Source organism: Vombatus ursinus, unplaced genomic scaffold (assembly GCF_900497805.2).
Source record: "Vombatus ursinus unplaced genomic scaffold, bare-nosed wombat genome assembly UNPS02000580.1, whole genome shotgun sequence".
Lineage (NCBI taxonomy): Eukaryota > Metazoa > Chordata > Mammalia > Diprotodontia > Vombatidae > Vombatus > Vombatus ursinus.
In genome coordinates, this window is record NW_020940358.1 from 3,109,901 (window position 1) to 3,132,243 (window position 22,343).

Genomic DNA, 22,343 nt, shown 5'->3' on the forward strand with positions numbered 1-22,343 from the left:
CACTCCTCCCTCCTTCCCTCCACCTGCTCTGTGTCTACACCTGCTGCTGTACTACACACCTGCGGCTTGTTCCAAGGACTTGCTGGTTTCTTCTCCCCAACTGGGGGAGTCCTCATGTTGAACTGCTATGCATTCTGCAAACCAACTCCTTTGTGCATAGGTTTTCAAAGGGCAAGTTGTTCAGGCCCAGACTCACTGAGAGAATTCAAGGGGAAGCCCTTAGCACTACTTTGAGCCCACACTTGCTCACTGTGTCCCCAGGTAGTTTTCTCCATGCAAGGCATAGGAAAGTTGCTGGGTGGGCGGATCAGCCCTTCTGTGGCTCCCTGATTACAGGGTAATCTCTAATTCTATAATTCAGGTGTAAATGGGATATATGTTGAGGAGGGCAGGATTTCCAAGTGGGCCTCAATGAAGGGTCAGTCTCTCTTGCTACCAAGCTCTTCCAGATTCCTCATTACAACAAAGCATATTGTTCCCCATCTCCCAAGACTGGAACTTGGCCAAAATATAAAACTGCTTAAGTCTTGTGAGACTGAAGTCCTGAGCCAAGGCTTATCTCTAAGCGTTCAAGTTCATTTACTCTTGGCAAAAATATGATTCCAACTTCTAAGGGGAAAAGTTTTTAAAAGGTTTCTTTGGTATAACATATCCCTCCAGAAATGAATCTGTTACATAGGAATTAGAGTAACATGGATCAATTTAAAGCTATAGCCTTTGGTTCAATGATCCCTCTAGAAAGTCTGAGTATTATAGAGTCCAGTTTCATTAGAGTCCCAGAAAAGGAAGCCTGAGCCTGTTCTGGCACAAAATACTGGCCACTAAACAAAACAATTTTCAAGAAGGCAAAGCAGGTTGGGCAGCTAAGTGGGACAGTGGGTAGAGCACTGGGCTTGGAGTCAGGAAGACTCTTCATGAGTTCCAATCTGGCCTCAGACACTTACTAGTTGTGAAATCCTGGACAAGTTGTTTAACCCTGTTTACCTCAGTTCCTCATCTGTAAAACGAGCTGGAGAAGGAAATGATAAACCATTCCAATGTCACTACAAAAACCCCAAATGAGGTCACAAAGAGTCAGACACGACTGCACAACAACAAAGCAGGTACTTTTGCCCTGACTAGATTTGGACAACTTTACACTTTGTTTTAGTCCAAGAGTTCTTAACTTTTTAAAAATTCATGGTCTTGTAAATGTGTATATATGTATACATACGCATGTACATATATAGCATTCTAACATAATGGATTTCCTTTGTAATATTATGCATTTTATGCATTTAAAAATATTACTCTGAGAAAAGAGTACATGGATATCACCAGAAAGACAAAGGAATCCATGACACACAAAAGGGTTAAATACCACTCCTTTAGCGCTAATGAACTATACATATTATAGCCCATCTACTTCCTGTGACTATATTTGGGCAGGAATGTGGAGCTAGAAGAAATAAGAAGAGGGACAAGAAAGGAAAGGAGTAACTGTAATCACCTGAAGAGTGGGAATTAGGAGAGGACCTTCACATCCCTACCTAAACTGGAGTGATGTAGAGATTTGGAAGGATTCAGAATTCTGAAGCCATCCTATCAGCTCTATCTACCTCTCTGGGGCTGTATTCTGAATCCAGAAGTCCAAGGACCACTAGATCATAACTCTGGACCTGGAAGGGACCTTAGGGTGTATCTAGTCCAATCTCCTCATTTAGGAAACCAAGGCTTAGGTAGAATAAGTGACTTGTCTAAAGTCCCACAGGTAGTAAGTGATGGTTGTAGGGTTTCAACTAAGTTCTCTGATCCCAGTGAGCATTCTTCCCACACTTTATGGGATTTTCATCTTAAAAGACCTTAATCACCCAGGAGAAGTACTGCTCTGACTGCCTAGCAGGTTTCCCCTTAGGCAGTATCAGGAACTAATTAGGATCACAGATATAGGGCTGGAAGGAATCTCAGAAGCTATCCTCATTGTACAGACAAGGAAAGTGAAACATAGACAATTTAAGTTACTTGCCCAGGGTCACAGAACTAGTGTCCGTAGGATTTAAACTCAGGTCTTCCCAACTCCAAGTCCAGTGCTCTATCCATTACTCTACACTGCCTGCCTTGCCTTAGTTTGTATTCTGGATAAGGTACTGGGGCATTCCCACACTATTGTCCTCAAAGTTCACCTAGATCAGAGCTGGAAAGTTACGTGGCCATTCCTAAGTTTTAGAAGAATTCATCTACCACATTTCAAAAAATAGCTAGAAGTGAGAAGAATTTCAAAATATTAAGGAGAACGAGGATGAGGTAGTAGTAGAAGAAGAAGAAGAGGAGGAGGAAGGAGAGAAGGAGGAAGAGAAGGAAAAGAGACAAAAGAGAAGAAGAAGAAAGTAGGAAAGGCAGGAGGGCTTGAAGAAGGGCGGATTTGAGAATAGAATAGGAGAGAAAGACCCACACCTGCTATGGTGGTATTTAACCTCCAGAAAATGTTTATTTTGGAGTTATTAGCTCCTAAAATGATCCAACTCCAATTGTTCAGTTGCGTCCAACTCTTTGGGACCCCATTTGGTATTGTCTTGATAGTGGAGTAGTTTGTCATTTCCTTTTCCAGATCATTTTCAGATGAGGAAACTGAGGCAAACGAGGTTAAGTGACTATCCCAGGGTGACATATTTCAGGCTAGATTTGAACTCAGTTCTTCCTGACTCCAGGTTGGCATGATCCACTGCATCACCTAGCTGCACCCCCATATAGTCTAATGGAAATATTGCTCTTGCCTTAATTTATGAGGGTAACATATTGGTAATCTCTCTGATATTTTCTCCTTTGCCACAAAGTACTTCTCATAAATGAGGAGAGCAGAGGATGGCTTAGCCCAGAGGAAATGAACATGGACAGCTTTGACCCATTTCTTCTTGTTGTAGGCTGAATGGCTGATTGTGATGGGTAGCTGTGATCCCAAACCTCTCTGTGGATTCAGAGGACAGAATCATCCCTCTTCCATCATAATGATGTTTGGAACATGGTTCCCATTTCTGGTTAAGCCACAGTCACCCACCCATTTCTGTTTTCAGGAAAGCCAGAGTCCATAGGAAAGATGCACACTGAATTCTCTAGCTTCTATCAGCTGCCTCATAGTGGAAGACATGAGCTGTGGACTTGGCAGAAGCCACAGACAGGACTCCGTGTGGTCACAGACTGGAGCTGCCCCCAAGAGGAAAAAAAGCAGATACTTTTGCTCTGGCTGGAATTGGATAGCTTTAATTCTTTGCAATTCCTGCTCCCTCACCAATCATCCTGACTGTTCAGTAGAGGCCATTTAACTGAGGTTTTGAAAGACCGTCATATGCATGAGGGATTAGGCTTTTTCTGTGTAACCCCAGAGGATGGGACTAGGACATGTGGGTAGGAAGGACAGTGAATCAGATTTCAATATTTGAAGCAGTAAGAAAATGGAATGGGCTACTCTGTTAGAAAGTAAATTCCCCATCAATGTATATATTCAAGCATAGGTTATATGACTTCCACTTGTTGAAAGTACTGTAGAGCGGAGCCCTACTTTGGGCAAGAGTCATACTAATGGCTCCTGAGGTCCCTGTTAACTCTGGGAATCTAGGATTTTCCAGAGAAAAGATGCTACCTCCCACCATTCTTACCCAAGAGGCAGTAATAATAGCTCACCTTTATATAAGAATTTATAGTTTACAAATCACTTTCCACACAATAACCCATAAAGTAGGTTGTTATGTCTGGAGCTCCCAAAGACTCCTAGAGACTGATGAGGTGGGAGGGGAAGTTTCAGACAGTCATTGCATCAGCGTTGTCTCAGAAAGGCGTTATGATCATAAATTCACTTACACTAGAAGGCTAATCCCTAGCTACTGGAAAAGAACCAAGCATAATCACTGCACAGAAAATCCCTCAGAGGAATGGAAAATTCACTCACAAAATACAGCTCCCCGGGTGATTTTCCCATGAGGCAGAATACCAGGAACATAGGATCATAGATTTGGGGCTGAAAAGGACCTTGGAGTTCATCTAGTCCAACCCCTTCATTTTACAAATTAGGAAACTGAGGCTCATAAGGAGCCCTCTAAGATCACAGAAGTAGGAAGTAACAGAACGGAGCTTTGAACCCAAATCCAGCACTCTTTTCATTATAGCCTCCAAGGAAACTTCCTAGTGTTCCAAACAATGTAGCACCACTCCTCCTGAGAAGAAAATGCTCTTCCTATAGAAAATGCTCTCTATACTAGTTGCCTCCATTTTTTCCCCTTTCACTCACTTTTCAATCCTTTGTAGTCTGGCTTCCAAACTCCTCACTCAATTGAAACTGCTTTCTCTAATGTAACCTGATTGTAAGCCCCCTGAGGGCAGGGACTGTTTCATTTTTGTGCTTGAATCCCTAAAACCCAGCACAACATCTGCCGTGTGGTAGGCACTTAATAGTATTCAGTCATTTCAGTGGTGTCTGACTCTACATAGCCCATCTGAGGTTTTCTTAGCAAAGATACTGGAGTGGTTTGCCATTTCCTTCTCCAGCTTAGTTTACAGATGAGGAAACTGAGGCTAACAGGGTTAAGTGACTATCCCAGGGTGATACAGATAGCGTTTCAGGCTGGATTTGAACTCAGGTCTTCCTGACTCTAGGCCTGGCACTACCTGTATCACCTAGCTGCCCCTCTAAAAATGCAGTCTAATGGAAATGTTGCTCTTGCCTTATTTATGAGGTAACATATTGGTAATGCCTCCAATATTTTCTCCTTTGCCACAGAGTACTTAACTGAGAAATACTAGCCTATCCACTATGCTGCCTATGAACTTAATATACACTTGTTTGTTGATTGAGCCTTGAAGACTTACCTGGACCTGGTTTTTTTTTCTTGTAAACAATCAAATTTGGCCAAATGCTCCAACAACCACGATCAGTCAAAATAACTACTGACAATAGACACCACTTGTCCATATTCCAAAAGTTCCCTTAAATTCCCACCCTTATATTTCCTCAAGTGTTTGTGCAATTCAACCAAGCTATGACCAAATCAACCACTTTTCTGAGCCACAGTCTTCATGGAGCTAGTTTCAACCAGCTCCATCCACCATTACCTCTTGACATTGTGCTGGTATAAACAAAGCAAATATTGTTCCCATTTTACAGATGAGGAAATTGAGTCTTAGAGAGGTTAACTGATTTGCCCATATCACACAGCTCACAAGTGTTGGAACTACAACTCAAACCTAGGTCTTCTCAGCAGGTAGGTTGGGGGTCCTCGATTCCTTCTAAGCTACCAAGTTTCTAAGCAAGATGATATAGCCTAGCTCCAGCAAATCCTGTTGCTCCAAGGAAAGAAATGTAAATGGCCAGCCTTCAAGGTCATATCAGTGTTGCAGACCCCCTTCATGTTCCCCCCACTCCCACCATAATTCAGCTCATAGCAATGGTTCTAGCTTCTTTGAGGGTATGACCCCAACGAATAGCTGTAAAGAACACACTGCATCCTTCTAAATGTGCACTGCACATCTGGGAAACCTCTGGGTGTTTGGTAACTCATCTGTGAAGCTATCCTTGAGCAGGTGAGGTAAGATGGTGACCTCATCCATCTATTAGGGAAGGCAGTTAGGGTGGGGAAGGAGGAGCAGAAGAAAGGGACAGGAAGGTTCAGGGAATTGATTGAGGAGCCTCTGCTCTCATCCAAAAGCAACTTAAGTATCAAGAAAAAAGGAAAAAAGGAATAGCATTTTCTTTCATCATCAGCTTCCAGTTCACAATTAGCAAAAGCCACATGGTCTGCTACCCCCTGAACCATTCCATGGGCAGACCTTCAGCTTTTCCTAAATATCAAGGGGGCAGTGAACCCTACCCAGAGTCCACACTCTTTGAAGACTTTTTTTTTGCTACTGGAGGCTAGTGAACTGGACCAGATGGGGAGAAGGAGCAGCAAAGTTTGGAAGCCTTGGAAGGCTGAGGGGAGGCTGGTCCTGTCTGTATCCTCCTCTTGGAATCTCAGCTCCAGAAGCCCAAATGACTCATTGGACTGAACAGCCTGCGTACCTGGAGGGTGGCTGGCCTGGGGACACAAGCGTCTGACCAGCATCTCTCCTAGCCTAACAAGGGGATATCACATGGACCAGAGCAGCTTGAGGCAATAAGCAATAAGAAGTAGCAGTAATAGCAGCACTAGCAGCAGCCCAAGACAGCCCAAAACAGCCCTTCCTGAAGGTCTAAAGCCCCCAAAGCAGGCAGGCGGACAGACAGGCGGACAGGCAGACAGGCAGACAGGCAAATATTTTCTCCTTTTAGAGTAAGGGGTGTCCCCCAGCTTTCCCTCTGGGCTTGGCCCAGGCCCACAGGCCTTTGGAGAGATGAGTTTTGGCTGAGGCCTCTATGGAAGAAGAGAGGGAAAGCAAGGGTGTCAACACACAGGCCAGAGGAGATTCAAGTTGAGCGCAAACATACTTGAGGTCAGCAGAGTGTGCAGCCATGAGGTTTCTGAGGCTCTTGTCAGCAAGAGGACAACCAGAAAGGCTGAAAGAGAAGAGATGGAATATCTGGGTAAGGCCAAAAAAAAGGGGGGGGCAGGAGGGGTGAGTTGAGGGAGGGAAAAGAAGTACCAAACCATCCACACGTAAAATAGGCTTAAGAGTCAGAACCTGAAATCAGAAGGCAACGCACCTGCGATGGGAGGCATAGTTTCCAGTGATGTGTCCACTGCCATCACAGCCTGGGGTGGGACAGCTAAACAAAGAAACAGAAAGTGTCAGTCCCCGAGAGAAATAGATTTGTGTAGAGGTGAGTCCTCCTATAACATGATGAGAAACCCTCCCTCTCCAATGCAGGCCTAGGGCAGCTGGGAACAGAGATGTGGGCGGCCAAACCTAATCAAGCCTTCCAGGAGCAATTTCTTATTTGGAAGTCCTTATTTCCACCAGTAACTCACGTTTATGAAACACATGAAGGTTTGTAATGTGCTTTACATACATTATCACATTTGATCCTTATAATACCCGTGTGAGAAAGAAAAAAAATGCAGATATTATTATAAATGAGGAAATGGAGTCTCCTCCAGAGGTTAAGTGACTTGCCCGTGGTCAGACAACTATAATTATCCCTTGCACATTGCAGGCGTTAGGGGCATGGGGCGCCCGCCCCATGATCTGGAAAATCCATGCAAAATAATCTACCCTCCCTTTGTATCAGACAACAAGTCTGAATTATTATGGTATTAAAAAATAAAATATGTTGATATTGTATAATACTATACATATATTTTATGCATTTCTGAATTTCTAAACTTTTTCTGCATCATCTGCTGGCCTTCACATGTCTGCAGCTTCCACAAAATTTCCCCCAAATTCCCATTTAATTTCTTAAGCCGATCAGCATTCTATCAAAACTTCAATGGGGAAAGTCGTGATGGGGAAGGGATAACTGTAGTGTTGGGGCCTTACTCCGAGCTCAGTGTTCCTTCTACTAGACCCTATCACCTCCTAACCAGAACACAGCAGACCCTTCTAGCTTGTATTTTGTTTAGTGCAAACTTTTATTCCCTTAAAGGAAGGATCACCGAGATCACAATATGAGAGAAAAATCCCCAATAAAATTAAAGCCCCAATATCCCAAGTCCTGGAGAACTAACTTCAGACCCTGACTGCTTGGGGTAAGCTTGCTTTTTTGGAATGTTTGTGTGTGGACAAAGAGGAAACTGCTTTGTCTGTTGCCATATTGGTGAGCAAAGCAAACTTGTACACCCTCCCCACCCACCCAAATATAGCTTGAATCCAGGGCCTTCACTAGGGCCCTAAGGGAGTGACTCGGGCTCTAATATAGGCAAACCTCACGTAGTGGGTTCCAGTGGGAATAGCCCAGAATTTATCTCTGAAGACTATACTGGAACGAGACAATCTAATCACCCTGTCAGCCAGACAAAGTCATATTCTAATCACCAGGAGGGGCACTGAGATGCAGATAATCTGAAAGTCATTCCAAATACATTTGGTCTTATGAATACATCCCACCTCTTTAGAGAGGATTTACTTTCCTAATTATGCCCTTCTTGAGTTAATACTGAATAAATTTGCATTCTCTGAGCATATACCAACTGTGGGGAGGGGCATGGAAGGGGGAAGTAAAGTATTCCAGAAGCATGCTGGGATTAGAAATGTGTTTGGGATGACTTATAGTGTGGATAATGCATGTGTGGAAAACTGAGAATCAAATGTACCCATAGTTAAATCTGGAGTCCAGCATTATCCTGTGTTTCCCAGGGCTCAGAAGCTTGGTCAGTTCCATCCAGAAGGAAGGGAGCAAGAGACTACCATGTCCTTCTAAGGTAGCTAGAAACCCCAAGGGTCAGCCATACCAAGCAAATTAGGTTTCCTCTGTATTATGCTTCTCATTCTAAATGACAAGGTTCTTGCCTGTTAGATTCCATGCTATTAGAAAGGACTTTCAGTGTTAAAAAAAAAGTTCAAAATCAGAATATTTAAGAATGATAAATAATAAGGAAGTAGAAAAGAGTCAGTCTTCCTCCTTCTGTCCCCATATCCTCCATCTCCTTTAGGATGACATGGGACCATGAGGCCATGGTTAACTTATTCAAAGTAGCCCTTGGATTTGCTTCCTAGCTTTGCCTAAAGCGAGGCATATTTAGGACCGAAACACACAGGATGCCAGCAACAGCTCCATGAACAACAACAAAAATAACAAATCAGCCTAAGAAAATACTCCTAGGGAAGTAATAAGGCAGTATATCTTGAGACTAGGTCATTCAACCTTGTTCAACAAAATGGGAATAGCCCACTCAAGGTATGTGTCCATGGCAATGGCATAGAAGGAGGCCCCAAGCATCTACAACTCTCAAACAGTGTCAGTTCCTTTCCCCAAGCTTGTGTAAACTCTCCTGGGGCTGCTGTCAGCCAGGGAGGGAGACTTACGTGAGCAGCTCCTTCTTAATGTCCTTGGAGAGGAACTTCAGCTTAAAGTTGGTTAAGGTAACTTCCCCTGGATACTTTCGCTCTTCAAAGTTCTCCTCTGATACCTCCTGGTCATCTGCTTCAGAGGAAGCAAAAGAATTTGCTGCTGGCTCTGACTGCAAAAAACCAGCAGGGAGAGTTTTTACTGACCAGCTGGGGAGTCACCAGCAGTGATGCTGCCAAGGAGCGGCTGGAGGAACCCTCCAGAGAGCAGCCCGCCAGCTCCAGGGATCTGGCTCGAAGAGACTGCACAGGACAGTTTTCTATTGTTTCCTCTGCTCTCCTAAAAGTGAGGCTTTCGGGGCCTTATTGCCTGAAAAGAGAAAGGAAGAAGGCACCATCTCTCCTAGCCAGAGCTTTCAGGGGCAAGAAACAAGGGATCGGATCTTTCTCTGGGGTTGGCCGACGTGGGCACATTCTCCAGCCGTTGGCTTTTCTCACCAGAGAGAATGCCAGATGTTGACCCCGAGCACTTAAATTCCAATCTGAGAAGCTGTTCAGGACAAGTGAGAGTTTAATAGCTGACATCTGTTTGACACTTCATAACTATTAAAGCTTCTCAAATACATTATTATTAGGGGAGCAGTTTGGCATAGAGGGAAGAGCACTCAGTACTTCTGTAGTCAGAGGATGTGGGTTCAATTCAATTCCCATTTGGTGCCAGATCTGTGACCCATTAATCTCAGTTGACCCTCACAACAACCCTCTAAATATTGATGTCTAATGTTTAAAGATTGATATGAACTTCTTGAAAAATTTCTAGGAAAACATAATAGAAGAATTGAAGACTGATTAAATGGTAATTTTGCTTTCTATATACATTTTGAGAAAGAGGGTCAAATAAAAAGGTTTTATTTATGTAAAACAAAAAATACCTATTAATCTTACTCTACAGATGAAGAAACTGAGACTTGTCTAAGTAAGTGACCAAGCCAGGACTTGAACCCAGGTCTTCTGGTGTCAAGGCTCTGCATTCTTCTTACTTCACAATGCTCCTGGAATATAGGAATATCCCTATGGGTCAACAGATGTTGTATAAAATGAAGCCTGTATTAGTGGGGATCGCCCATACCATTAGTGATATAATGAAAAGAGCACTGGTATCGGGGATCAAAAGATCTGGGGTCAAGTTCAGCTCTATCACTTACTGGGTGTGTGACCTTAGGAAAGCTGCCCAATTTCTCAAGTCTCAGTCTCCTCATCTGTAAAATAGGAATAATGATTCTCACATAAGGTTGCTGTGAGGACCAAATGAGATAAAATGCTTTATGAACATAGAGTGCACTGTAAACATAAGTTGTCATAATGATAAGTTATTATTATTCACATCAGATGTACTACATCTTCCTAGTGCCCTGGGCTCATAACCTTGGGGTCATCCTCAAATTCTCACTCTCTCATCTCCCCATATCTAATCAGTTCCAAAGTTCTGATATTACTTCCTTCGTAATATCTCTCAAATATGTGCCCTTCTCTTTTCTAGGACAGGCACCACGTTGGTGCAAGCCCTCATCACCTCACACCTGGATTATTGCATCAGCCTGCCTTACATCTCCCCCCACTCCCATCCATCCTCTACTCAGTTGTCAAACTGATCTTCCTAAAGGGCAGGTTTTCCTAAAATCCCTATTCAGTAAACTCCAGTGGCTCCCTATTACCTCCAGGATCAAATATAATATCCTCTCTCTGGCTGCTAAAGCACTTCTTAACCTGGCCCTTTCCTGCCTGTCCATCTTCTTGTACCTTACTCTCCTTCATATACTCTACAATCCAGTGAAATCCAGTGACCAGTCTCCTGGCTCTTCCTCGTACATGACACTCTATTTCTTAACTCCTCCCGTTTTCATGACTGTCCCCCATTCTTGGCATTCTCTCCCTCCTCATCTTCCCCCAGCTTCCTTGGTTTCCTCCAAATTCCAGCTAATGTTTCATATTCTGCAAGAAACCTTTTCCAATTCTCATTAATTTTAGTCCCTTCCCTCTGACATTACCTCTAATTTATCCTTCTTTTTTGTACAGTTGTTTTTATGTTGTCTACCCCATTACACTGTGAACTCCTTGAGAGAAGAAACTGGGTTTTTAAAAATTATTTTTACTTATTTACTCTCTTGCCTTCTTTTATATCCCTAGTGCTTGGCACAGTGCCCGTTGCATAGTAAGTGCTTAACAAGTGGTTACTTGTTAACAGATGTATTTTTATATAGTATAGTCATGAGGACCTTGTACCTTCACTTTACTCTTAGATTCAGCTCATTGCAGCCTTAAGTCAAGGAAGGGCTACCTCTAGCTGGTACCCTCCTGTCCTGCCATTCTCTTGAGATGAGGGGATCACTTTTTGCTATGAAACATGAGTATAGGCCTCTCTACTAAGGCTTACATGGCCCTTTTCTTTCCCAGTTCCCATCTGGAAGTAAATTTTCTTTCATCCTTTTTTTCTGTGTCTCAGAATGCCTTCCTTTAGTCTGGTCCAGGCCTAGGAGGCCCAAATGGCTCCATCAGTCAATGAATGAACATTTCTTAAGTGCCTACTGTGTGCCAGGCACTGTTCAGTGCTGGGGACACATAGAAAGGCAAAAGAGAATCCCTGCTCTCAGGGGAGAGCATCTACCTTCCTCTGGGTCACTTCACTTCATCTCTGGAAGTTTTTTTTTTCTCCAGCCTAGCTTTGCCAAAGATAGTATGTGGCTATGACAACCACCCCAATGTACACAAACAGATGTGCTCTAAGGATGCATTTGTGGTACATATTGTGCCTGAGACTTAAATAGGATGCAGGGACCAGATTATCTCCCACTATTTAACTTTGGTCAATATTTAAAGATTCCATCAGCTCCTGGGAGGACCAATTATGAACTAATGAACCTGCATTAGCATTCAGAGGCCTAGAAACCTACTGTCTTTCCAAATGGTAACTTTACCTCATGGAACATTGAGGAGACCCGTAGTTTAAAGTTTGCAAAACACTTAACATATATAACCCCTTTTGATCCTCTCAGCATCCTTGTAAATGAAGAAAAAGTAGAAGTATTATTATAGTTGAAGAAATGGAGTCTCCTTCAGAGGATGTGACATGTCCAAGATTAGACAGTTAGTGCCAAAGTTGGGATTTGAACTCAGATTATTCCTGACTCAGGGACCATACTAGCTGTATGATCCTAGGCAAGTCACTTAACTTCTGTTTGCCTCAGTTTCCTCAACTATAAGATAAGAATAATGATAGCACCAACCTTACACAGTTGTTGTGAGGATCAATAAGGTAATATTTGTGGGGGAAAAAACCCCAAAACATTTAGCACAGTGCCTGGCACATAGTAGGCCATAATGTAAATGTAATAATATAATATAATGTAATATAATATAAATGCTTATTCCCTTCCTTTCTACTATTCTGTGCTGCCTCCTGGGTCAGATGGGCATATAGGGTAGAAGGACAGAGAGCCACACTTACTCCTTAGAATTCTATGGCAATTCTTCTAGGCTTATTATTCTTCATTAGGACTGTTGTTCTTTAGGAAGCTTTGTGCCCAATTGGATTACCAGTGTTTGGAAACCTGCTTCAGAACAGATTATGCCAGCCCACTATGCCAATTGCCTTCCTTGTTCCCACCTGTCTAGGCTGATCATTGTTTATGCCAGGGGAGTGGTAAAGATGATAAATTCACTTGTTGTGACTGGTGCATTGGAGCCATATGAGGGACAAAGATAACATTATCTTGGGCATCTCAGTGCTAGTTTTCAGGTGAGTATGGTGCCCACAATGCTAAGGGACTTTTGGGAAACTACATGTTGCTCATTGCATACTACTATAGTCAGGATTGACCCATTTAGAAAACCATTTTTAAAAGCTTTTACTCTTCAGCCCTGAAGCTCTGGCCACTCCACTTTGTTTGAGGAAGTTTTGTGTGTGGCTATGGAATATGAGAGGGTCATCACCACTGACTTGACCTAGGATAGTAAAAACACTGGGCAAATTTAAGGATGGCCTATGGCGTAATGAGAAAAAAATGAAAAACCAAAGAAACCAACCCAGCTTCTCTCTGACTGATGGCATTGGCAGTCACCCTAAGATCAAGGCAGTCAGACAAACAAGGAATAGGGCTTCAAGGTAATGGTTTGGCCTTCAAGGGACTAGACCCAAACTTAGCTCACATTCCTGAGGACCTGAATGAAAGCCATGGAGACATAAACCCATCACTTGGAAAGGTTTTTCATTTTTTTTCCTTTTCTTCTTGTTTTTTTTTAGGCAATTGGGGTTAAGTGACTTGCCCAGGGTCACACAGCTAGTAAGTGTCAAGTGTTTGGTCTGAGGCCAGATTTGCACTCAGGTCCTCCTGACTTCAGGGCAGGTGCTCTATCCATGGAAAAGGTTTTTCAGAAGTGATCGGCAGGAAAATAAACCCCAGCAATCTTTGTCTTCCCAACACTGGCCTCAGAAGGAGACAGGGCTGCTTGAGTCTTCGTTTCTTCCTTCCATCCCCAGGGAAGTCTAACAAAACTAAAATTTAGAATGTGCGTGTTTCAGTCACCCACCTCTTCAGGCTCCTCCTCTCGCTGACGGCTGGGTTTGGTATAGTCAATGGGGCCATCCCACTCATCCTGACGTGAGGTCTGACTGGACTGGGGTGAGGTCATGGTGCTGCTAGTGGCACTGGTGCTGTTTTGGCGTTGGGAAACATCTGGGGATTTGACACTGGGACTGCTGCTGCAGCTGCTGCTGCTTGGGAAGGCATTCTCCCGTTTGCGATGTTTGTTCATGCTTAAGTCCAGAGTCCCATTTTCATCCACCTCAATGTCCATAGACTGAAATTTGAAAGATGAAATCTTTCATTAGTCATTCTGCTACCTATCCCAAGGGCATCTTGCATGGTAAATTAGACAAAATGAATTATATACCCCAGATGACCTTAGTAAAACGTCCCCTTTGTGAGATGATAATGGAGGTCGATTCCATAGACCTAAAAAAGGCAACATTTCAGAAGGAAATTTCCTGGTTTACCAACTTTTGAGAGTCCCATGGGGATTCATTACTTGATTTTCATGGTCCTAACAGCTACCAAGTCAAATCTACATGGCCACTGACCTCTAAAAGCAATGTAGGACAATAAAAAGGATTTGGAGTCAGTAGACCTGGATTTGAATTCCGTCCCAGTCCCTTACAACCTGTGTGACCATGGACAGGCCAATTAATTTTTCTGAGTCTCACTTTTCTAATCTGAAAAATGAGTTGGATTAGGTGAAGTCTTTAAATGTATAATTTGATGATACTTTTCAATTCAATTCAGTAAACATTAAGTGTCTACTATATTCTAGGCATTGTGCTAAGCACACTATGAAAATATTAAATAAATAATAATAGTCAAGAAATATTTATTAAGCACCTACTATGTGTCAGGCACTGTGCTAAGTGCTGGGAATACAAATACAAATACAAAAAAAAAAAGACAGTCCCTGACCTCAAGGAGCTTACAATCTAATGGGAGAAGACAACACACACAGAAAACTGAAATCGAGTGGGGAAAGGTACCCACCTCCATAGCATGGTGGAGAAGTTGCATAAATCTTAAAGCAGTGCAACTATGTGGGAAATGAGTTGGTGTAAATATGACACGAAATACAGGATGCTATAGGGAGACCACTACTGTGATGGTCTTTAGCCCTTAGGAAGACAGGGTAAAGGATTCATCTGGAGGAAACTCATTAACTTTCAGCTCTGCAGGAGCCATTGATTTAGCAGGGAGAATATAGGGATTGGAGAGTCTCAAACCAGACAGTAACATCCAACCCCTCCCCAAATGATTCCATTTTTTTATATCAAGAGATGTAAGGGAAGATTGGCTAGATAGAGCTTATCTCAATGGTCCATTCCACAAAGTCAGCATCTGTACCCTCAAAACTAGAAATGAAGAGTCATTTCTTCAGTGAGTGGGTCCCCTAAACCCCAGCTTTACCGTCCTTCATATCGGCATATTAAGCACCTGCACAGCTGGCCTTGTGAAGCCCCCACCATTCCTCCAGTACCTTTGCCTCTACACCCTCCTGAACTGACCTTACTGGGGAGATCTTGCTGCTTTGTACTGAGATTCTCTGGCATTTCCCAGCAGCGGGTGGAGAGATTTAAGATGGCAGTGGCAGCCATGTGCGCAGCCTCGGCATCATGGGAGTAGTCGAAGCCTGCAGAAGAAGATGACGTGCTCTTCACATAACTACCGGAGGGGCTGTGCCTGGGGGAAGAGGCCTTTGGAAAAGGTTTGGCTGCAAAAAGGGAATAACATGGACTGACACACAACTTAATAAAGAGACAGCGGCTATTCATAAATTTGGGCATTTAGGTAGAGGTGTAACTGGTACTTATATGAACTTAGGTCTTAGGGATGCTCAGGGATCCTGAGGGTGAGAGGTGCAAGAAAACCCACCCAATAAACCACGTTTAACTCTCTTCCCATCTCCCTAACCTCAAGTCCTCCTTTTCAAGAGTCTAGTTCATATATGTATATAAATATACACATACATATACACATATATATGCACATATATGTATGTGTATATATACACACATATATATGCATGTGTATATATATATATATATACATACATAAATACATATATCTTGAAATATTCCTCAGAAAGCAAATGGAAAATTATTACCATGTAGAGAGCACTTAAATATTTGAACATGTCAATTGAGAAAATCTTTATAAGTGAAAACTTCCAGATAGACTCACATTGTGTTCAGATCTTTAATTTTTAATTTTTGGCATACTAAGCAACAGTCATTATCTCAATAGATTTACATTATAGTTGGAGGAAAAACATGTTACATGAAAAATTCAGACCCAAAACAATGACACTTTGTTAGTAATTACACTGAGGCCATGAAATTGCTTTCAGATGAACTAGCAGTCAAATATAACATTTCTTAGTAGTCCAGTTATTTCTTTTATGTGCCCAATAAACCTAAAAGCCCAGAACATAGCAGGACTCACATGGTTTTGCTCTGAATTCCATTTCACCTCACTATGAACCACTCTGGTTTATCTTATGGGAAGTTAAGTGCATGCATCTTGGAAGACTACATGTGAAAAATGACGATTCCTAGAAAATATATTCTCTCCATAAAAAATGGTGATTTCTGCACAATGACCATCTTCTTAAAATGATATTTTTGATAAACACACAAGCGTCCTGGGTAGTTCATTCCTTCTTGTATTGTCCAGTCTAATCCCTGTTTAGGGGTTCAGAGGACAACCTGACAACATTCATGAGGGTGAAATGCCAATTTCAATTTCACACTGTACACTCAGAGATGCTTTTCCATTTCATAAGTATTTCTAGCACTAATGGACTTGCAATCAGCAAATTAGTAAAATAAGTGATGAGAAAAGATAGAAGGGATTATCCTAGTGGGTTTGCAGGAATTATTTTTGTCAGTACAATTACCCTGAAAATTCTTTGCTAATATTGCAAATAACACAATCTATTCAGCAAGAGAGTCACTTGTGCAGAGAAACAAATTACTTTCCCATCAGCGCTAACCCAGGATGGCAGTGGCAGTTGTGTGCACTGGCCTCCATCCAATTCCATTGTCTGATCCTTTACAGATTTAGCCCAGGAATAAAGGGAGCCTCCATCATGGGGAGCCAACTGGGATGCTTTTAAGCATGAGCACTTTTTAGAGAGCAGCTGTGTCAGGATTAAACAGGACTCTGAATTCAGGATTAGTTAGAGAGAGAAAGCTCTCTTGGGGCTAACAACATCTTCTACAAACTGTTTTCTTAAATCTTTAAACACACACACACACACCATGTATGAGTGTAGGTTTTATTTTTGTAGAAAGCTTTCAAAGATGGACAGGGCATGTCTATGTAAAAGCTAATGCGCTTATTAAAGTCTTAAAGGTTGAATATTGTGATAACCGGGGTTGTCCAGAGTGCGGGGTTAGGTGCAAGCAATGGTGATAATGGGAGTGGGGTGGGGCAGGAGAACACAGACTCTATACCTAGGCATCTGTGTTTTGATGGCTGAAGGAATGACTTCGTATTTCCCAAGTACCTGAGTCAGCTCAGCCTGGACAATAGGCCTGAATTGGAGATCTGCCATATGAAGTCATTGGGGGCTAAGTGTATTCTATGCTAGGTGTGGTTTTAACTGGGAAACATATTTGAGGTGCTAGACCTAGGGAGATTAGGCTCTGAATCAAGGAGTCCCAGGGATCCTCTCACTCCTTTCCTGCCCCCACCAATCCTGTATCTTTGAACAACCTGCTAGCCCTGGATGTAAAGCTTAAAGAAAAATCTGAAAGGATCATTAAAAGTAGTCTCAATCCCTTTCCAACTTACATTTAAAGGCTTTAGGTGAGGTTTCGCTAGTCTGAATCTTTGGGGCAAGCATGCGTTTGCCAAAAACCTGAGCATCAAAACTTGCATAATCGAAGGTGACCTTGGAGTACTTCTCCAGCTCCTTAGCCAGGTTGGCCCTGGGTGTGGCTGGGACCATGTTGGGTCTGTAGCTCCCATACTGAGGAATTTCCAGCTGCTTGACGAAGCACATAGGCCTAGAGGGTGGGTGACAAGACAGAAAGATCAGTGAAAGCAAGGATGGATGGAAGGTCCTCAGGGACACATAACTTCAGTCATAGCTGCATTTTATTATTTGAATTACATTAGGGGCTACATAGATTTTTTTTGTTTTTTTGGCGAGGCAATTGAGATTAATGACTTGCCCAGAGTCACACAGCTAGTAAGTGTCAAGTGTCTGAGGGCGGATTTGAACTCAGGTCCTCCTGGCTCCAGGGCCAGTGCTCTATCCACTGCGCGACCTAGATAGATTTTTGTAGGTTGATCTGGGAACTTAACTACCATGTATAACATTGTTTCTATAGGCAAATGCTTGAATTCCAACTTAGAACTTGGAATTCTGGATTTATAGCTCTCTTTCCCTACTCCTACCCTGAGTAGAAATCCTCTTCTTCGTTGAGAAGAGACTCCCCCTCCCCTCCCCACTTCCACTAGCTACATAGTGAGACAGCACTTCTCTCACAGAATGAGGGATTCTCTGAATACAGTATGACAGAGAAGTGAGGAGTGTCTCGCTCGCCACAGTACAGTACCATGGACAGGGCATCATCTCCACTGTGGCGACGATCTCAACAGTCTGATAAAAAAAACTACAAGTCAGCCATTCCATTATCTGCAGGATTTTTAGTGCTGGGCTCAGAGTCAGGAAGATCTGGGTTCGAGTTCTTCTGACACATAATACATAACGTGTGACCAGGGGCAAGTCACCAGACCACCAAACCTATATTTTGCCAACAAGTTAAAAATCTGTATTGGTAAAGAGAGTTCCTTACACAAGACGGACCCATACAAAAATAAATAGATATAAACGTCACCCACCCAACTCCCTGAAAACATTCACTGTACATATATTTTTCTTAATGTATACACATGTAGATATTTTTTATAGATATCATCTGGCTTAACTGTCAAGGTATTACAGATTTTGAGCTGGAAGAGATCTCAGAGACTATTTAGTCTGACCCTTTCATTTTACAGTTGAGGAAACTGAATCCTAGGGATATTAAATGACTTGCCTATGGTCACGTAGGTAGTAAATAAGCATCAGAGACAGGATTCCAATCTAATTCTATGATACAGTAACATAAATTAATATTGTATTCTTATCCCTTCTTCCTCCATGCCCAAGAAAAAATACTTTGCAATCTGTCTTTTCATAACAGCTACAACAATTAGACCTGGTATGATTATTTCCCTTCTCATAGATGAGGAAACTGAGGTTGGAAGAAGTGAAATAATTTGCCCTGAATCACAAAGCAAATTAATATTAGAGACAGTGCCAGGGCCCAGAGCACTGCTATTTCCTATGAATAAAACCCAGAAATCTTAAGGTCAAGAATTGGCATTCACTAGGTTAAGGTCATGGACAAGGGAATGGATACTCAGAGAGTATGGGCACACACAAGCAGAGGTACATGCACACAGGCACATATATGCACACATGCACACACATGCTGGGGCTGGATTTCCAGGCAATCCTTTCTTTGTTTCCAAGGAGAGACAAGCACACATTTCTGTTGCTGGCTCAGGGTGTCAGGAAAGTTAAATGGGTATAAAATCATTGGTAAGTACTCTCCCTCCAAATTCTTTCTCACAAGGATGAGAATGATCACACACATTTCTGTAATGTTTTAAGGCTTGCCAATGTTTGCTTTCCTCACAACTCTAAGAAGTAGATAGTATGAGTATTATTACTCCCATTGCATGTCTAGGCAGTGTGGTTTAATGGATAGATGATGATCCTTGAAGTAAGGAGAACATGGGTTCAAATCTTTCCTCTGAGACAAACTAGCTGTGTGACCTCAGGCAAGTTGATAATCTATTTGGTTCCCCCTGGAATCTCTCTAAGACACCAATCTGCACTGGTGGAGTTTCCCTACCAGGAGTTCCCCACACTGATGAGATTACATACATACATCCTTACCACAAACTCCACTCCCCTTCTCCCCATCCCTTAGAAATCCCATTGCATTGATGACGAAACTGATGCAGAGAGGTGATATGATGTACACAGAGTCAAATAGGTCTTTTCTGACTTCAAGACCCTGTTCTCCTTCTACTATATCAAGAGACTTCGCTAATGGTTGCAGTGGCATGTGCTAGAATCACGACCTGGAAGGGAGGGACCTTAGAGGTCATTTAACTTATCGCTTTTAGTGATAAGGGAAGGCTGATCCTCCTTAGTTCTTAGCACAGTACCTCCTCCTTGTAGATGGAGTTTACTGGACAAACAGGCAAATACCTAAACATCTTCTAAAAATACTAACAAGACAGGCTTTAGAGCCAGGTGCTGTAGAGGTTATTCTGACTCCCAGTGATTGTCTGCTAGCCCATTTCATAGATGCAAGACTTCCTAATCTAGGTGGTATTAAACAAAAACTTTTAGTGAATGTTAGCTTGTTTGTTGCATTTAAAACATACTTTAGAGTTTGGACATCATCTCAGATGATTAAGAGTTAAGTCATAAATCCAGGCCATGAACAAACTTAATGGCACTTTTGTTCTAGGTTTTGCCCCTTGTGAGCTAATGGCCACCTGTGAAGAGGGATGAGCCCATGTGCTCTGGGAAACTTTCAGATAGATGTTTCACAGGGCCCAGTCAGAGGCATGGACCTATTTTTTTTCTTTTTTAAAAATATATATTATTTCCCCCCCAATTACGTGTTAAATTTTTTTTAACTTTTTTTTAAAGTTTTGAGTTCTAAATTCTGTCCCTTTCTCCCTCCCTCCCTCCCCTCCCCCTCCCTGAGATGGTAAGCAATCAGATATAGGTTATACATGTGCAATCATGTAAATCATGGCCTATTTCTCTTTGAGAACAGTCAGGACTGTACATTAGAAAAGTTAGCCACAGGGTGACTTGATCTCTCTTCCTGTTTCCTTTTCCCCTTCCTTCAGGCCCTTAACCAATTATAATGCTCAGAGATCCCAAAGTTTAGATCTGAGAGTGCAGGAAAGAGATAGAACCTTGTTGCCCCATCAATTACTGTCTTGGAACTCCTGAGAAGGGAAGAAATCTGAAATCTGGTGAAATATCCTGGAAGCACATTAGGGATGGGGTTTTCCTATATAAAAGGGGAAAGCTAGAAAGTCATCCTATGATGCTGCATTCCACCTCAGGATGATCTGATGCTGCAGGCAGAAGCTCTCACCACTGTAGCCCAGAGGGCTAATGAGACCCACCTTAGGATGCTGACCTAACGATCTCCAATTGATGGCCCTCCTGAGTCCTTGGCCAACTGTAGTGAATTATCAAATATACAAATGGATCTATGATCTCATTGATTTGGAAATTCCCTCCAACAATGCAGATTATAATCCATCCATGCCTGCCCACCCTGTGTGATACTTGTCCATGTCTCTCCTAAATTTGGGCTTTTCTCAATTTTTCCTAACATTATGAGAATACCAATGGAGCATTGTGGCTGTCTTCCTGTCATCCCTTGCTCTTAGCATGTGACCAGCCCATCTTCTCTTCCAATCATGCATTTCCCTTCAATAAATCTCCTTATATAAGAAAATAGAAGTTTAAGTTCTGTGCATGGCCTTTTTTCTTTCTTTTCCTAGAATGGACAGTGATTGGCCACGCAAATCACTCATTTAGAACAGTATTTGATGTCATGCATAGGAAATAATATGGATGGGAGTAATTGAATACCTTGCCTTTCAAAAATTTTCCTAAGACTTAAAATCGCCAAGCCAACATAAGAAATAACAAAGAAAAAGGCAGCAAAATCATTTCCAGTCAAGTTTAAAAAAAGAAAGAAAGAAAAAGAAAAGAAAGGATCCCTCTGGCTTGGCTAATGCATTAGCAATGATTCCTATGCATTTTACATTCCAAAGCAATCCACAGAGATGTCTTTAGATTCACCATAACTCCCTTGGCCCAGGGCTGTAGCATTATGCAGTGCTACAGAAGTATGTTATTGTCCTGTGTGTGCTCCCTGAAATGAACAATTCAATTCAATTCGAATAAATTAACAGAAGTAGAAACAGCGACTGTCAGAATCGGACTGGACCCTTGGGGCCATCTAATGTAATGTGTACCTGAACAAGAATCCCCTCCCCAAAATATGTAATCTGTGGTCATCCAGCCTCTGCTTGAAGACCCACTATGAAAAGGGAATCCATGATACCCTGAGGTAGCCTCTTTCACTTTTTTTGAGAGCTCACATTATTTAGAAGTTGCTTCTTTTTCTTTATGTCAAGCCTATACCTGCCTCTGCACCCTTTCTACCCATTGCTCTCAGTTCTGTCTTCTAGGGCCAAGCAAATCTACCCCTTATCCACATGAGAGTCTTTCAAACTGTTTAAAGGAAATTATCATAGATCTCTGCGCGCCTTCTCTTCTAGTTCAATACCCCCAGTTTCTCCAACTGAAACTCACATGGGATCAGCTCAGGGGCCCTTGACCATCCTGGCTGCCTTCACCTGGCTGTTCTCCAGCTTATCAACGTTCTTCCTAAAATATGGCACCCAAAACTAAACACTATACTTCCAGATGCAGCTTTTTCAGGACAGAATACAGTAAAGCTATTGCCTCCTTTCTTAGTCCTGGATACACTGTCTCTGAATGTGGCCTAAGACGTCATTTGCTTTTCTTGGCTGCAGTATCTTCCTATTGACTCATATGGAACTTGCTATCCACTAATCTTCACCACCCCCACCTATTTCCAACAAATTTCGATTTGCCCATACCTCTTCCATCTTATACTCGTGAAGCTGATTTTTTAAAAGAATGTATGCAAAACTTTACATTTATCCTCATTAAGCTTTATCTTATTAGATTTGCTAAATTCACTGAGATATTTGCAGATACTA

The 22,343-nt window shown here is 42.3% G+C and overlaps 1 protein-coding gene across 1 annotated transcript in view; it reads right to left on the reverse strand.

Annotated features, from left to right (window-relative positions):
- The window catches only part of MYT1 (myelin transcription factor 1), a 190,148-nt gene that overhangs the window by 41,554 nt on the left and 126,251 nt on the right, over positions 1–22,343 (reverse strand). The window contains exons 10-15 of the mRNA XM_027850027.1: positions 17,286–17,500; positions 14,996–15,201; positions 13,480–13,749; positions 8,911–9,065; positions 6,650–6,712; positions 6,434–6,502 (exon numbers count right to left, since the gene is read on the reverse strand). Of these exons, the coding sequence (XP_027705828.1) occupies positions 6,434–6,502; positions 6,650–6,712; positions 8,911–9,065; positions 13,480–13,749; positions 14,996–15,201; positions 17,286–17,500 (978 nt within the window). The remainder of the gene's footprint in view (positions 1–6,433; positions 6,503–6,649; positions 6,713–8,910; positions 9,066–13,479; positions 13,750–14,995; positions 15,202–17,285; positions 17,501–22,343) is intronic.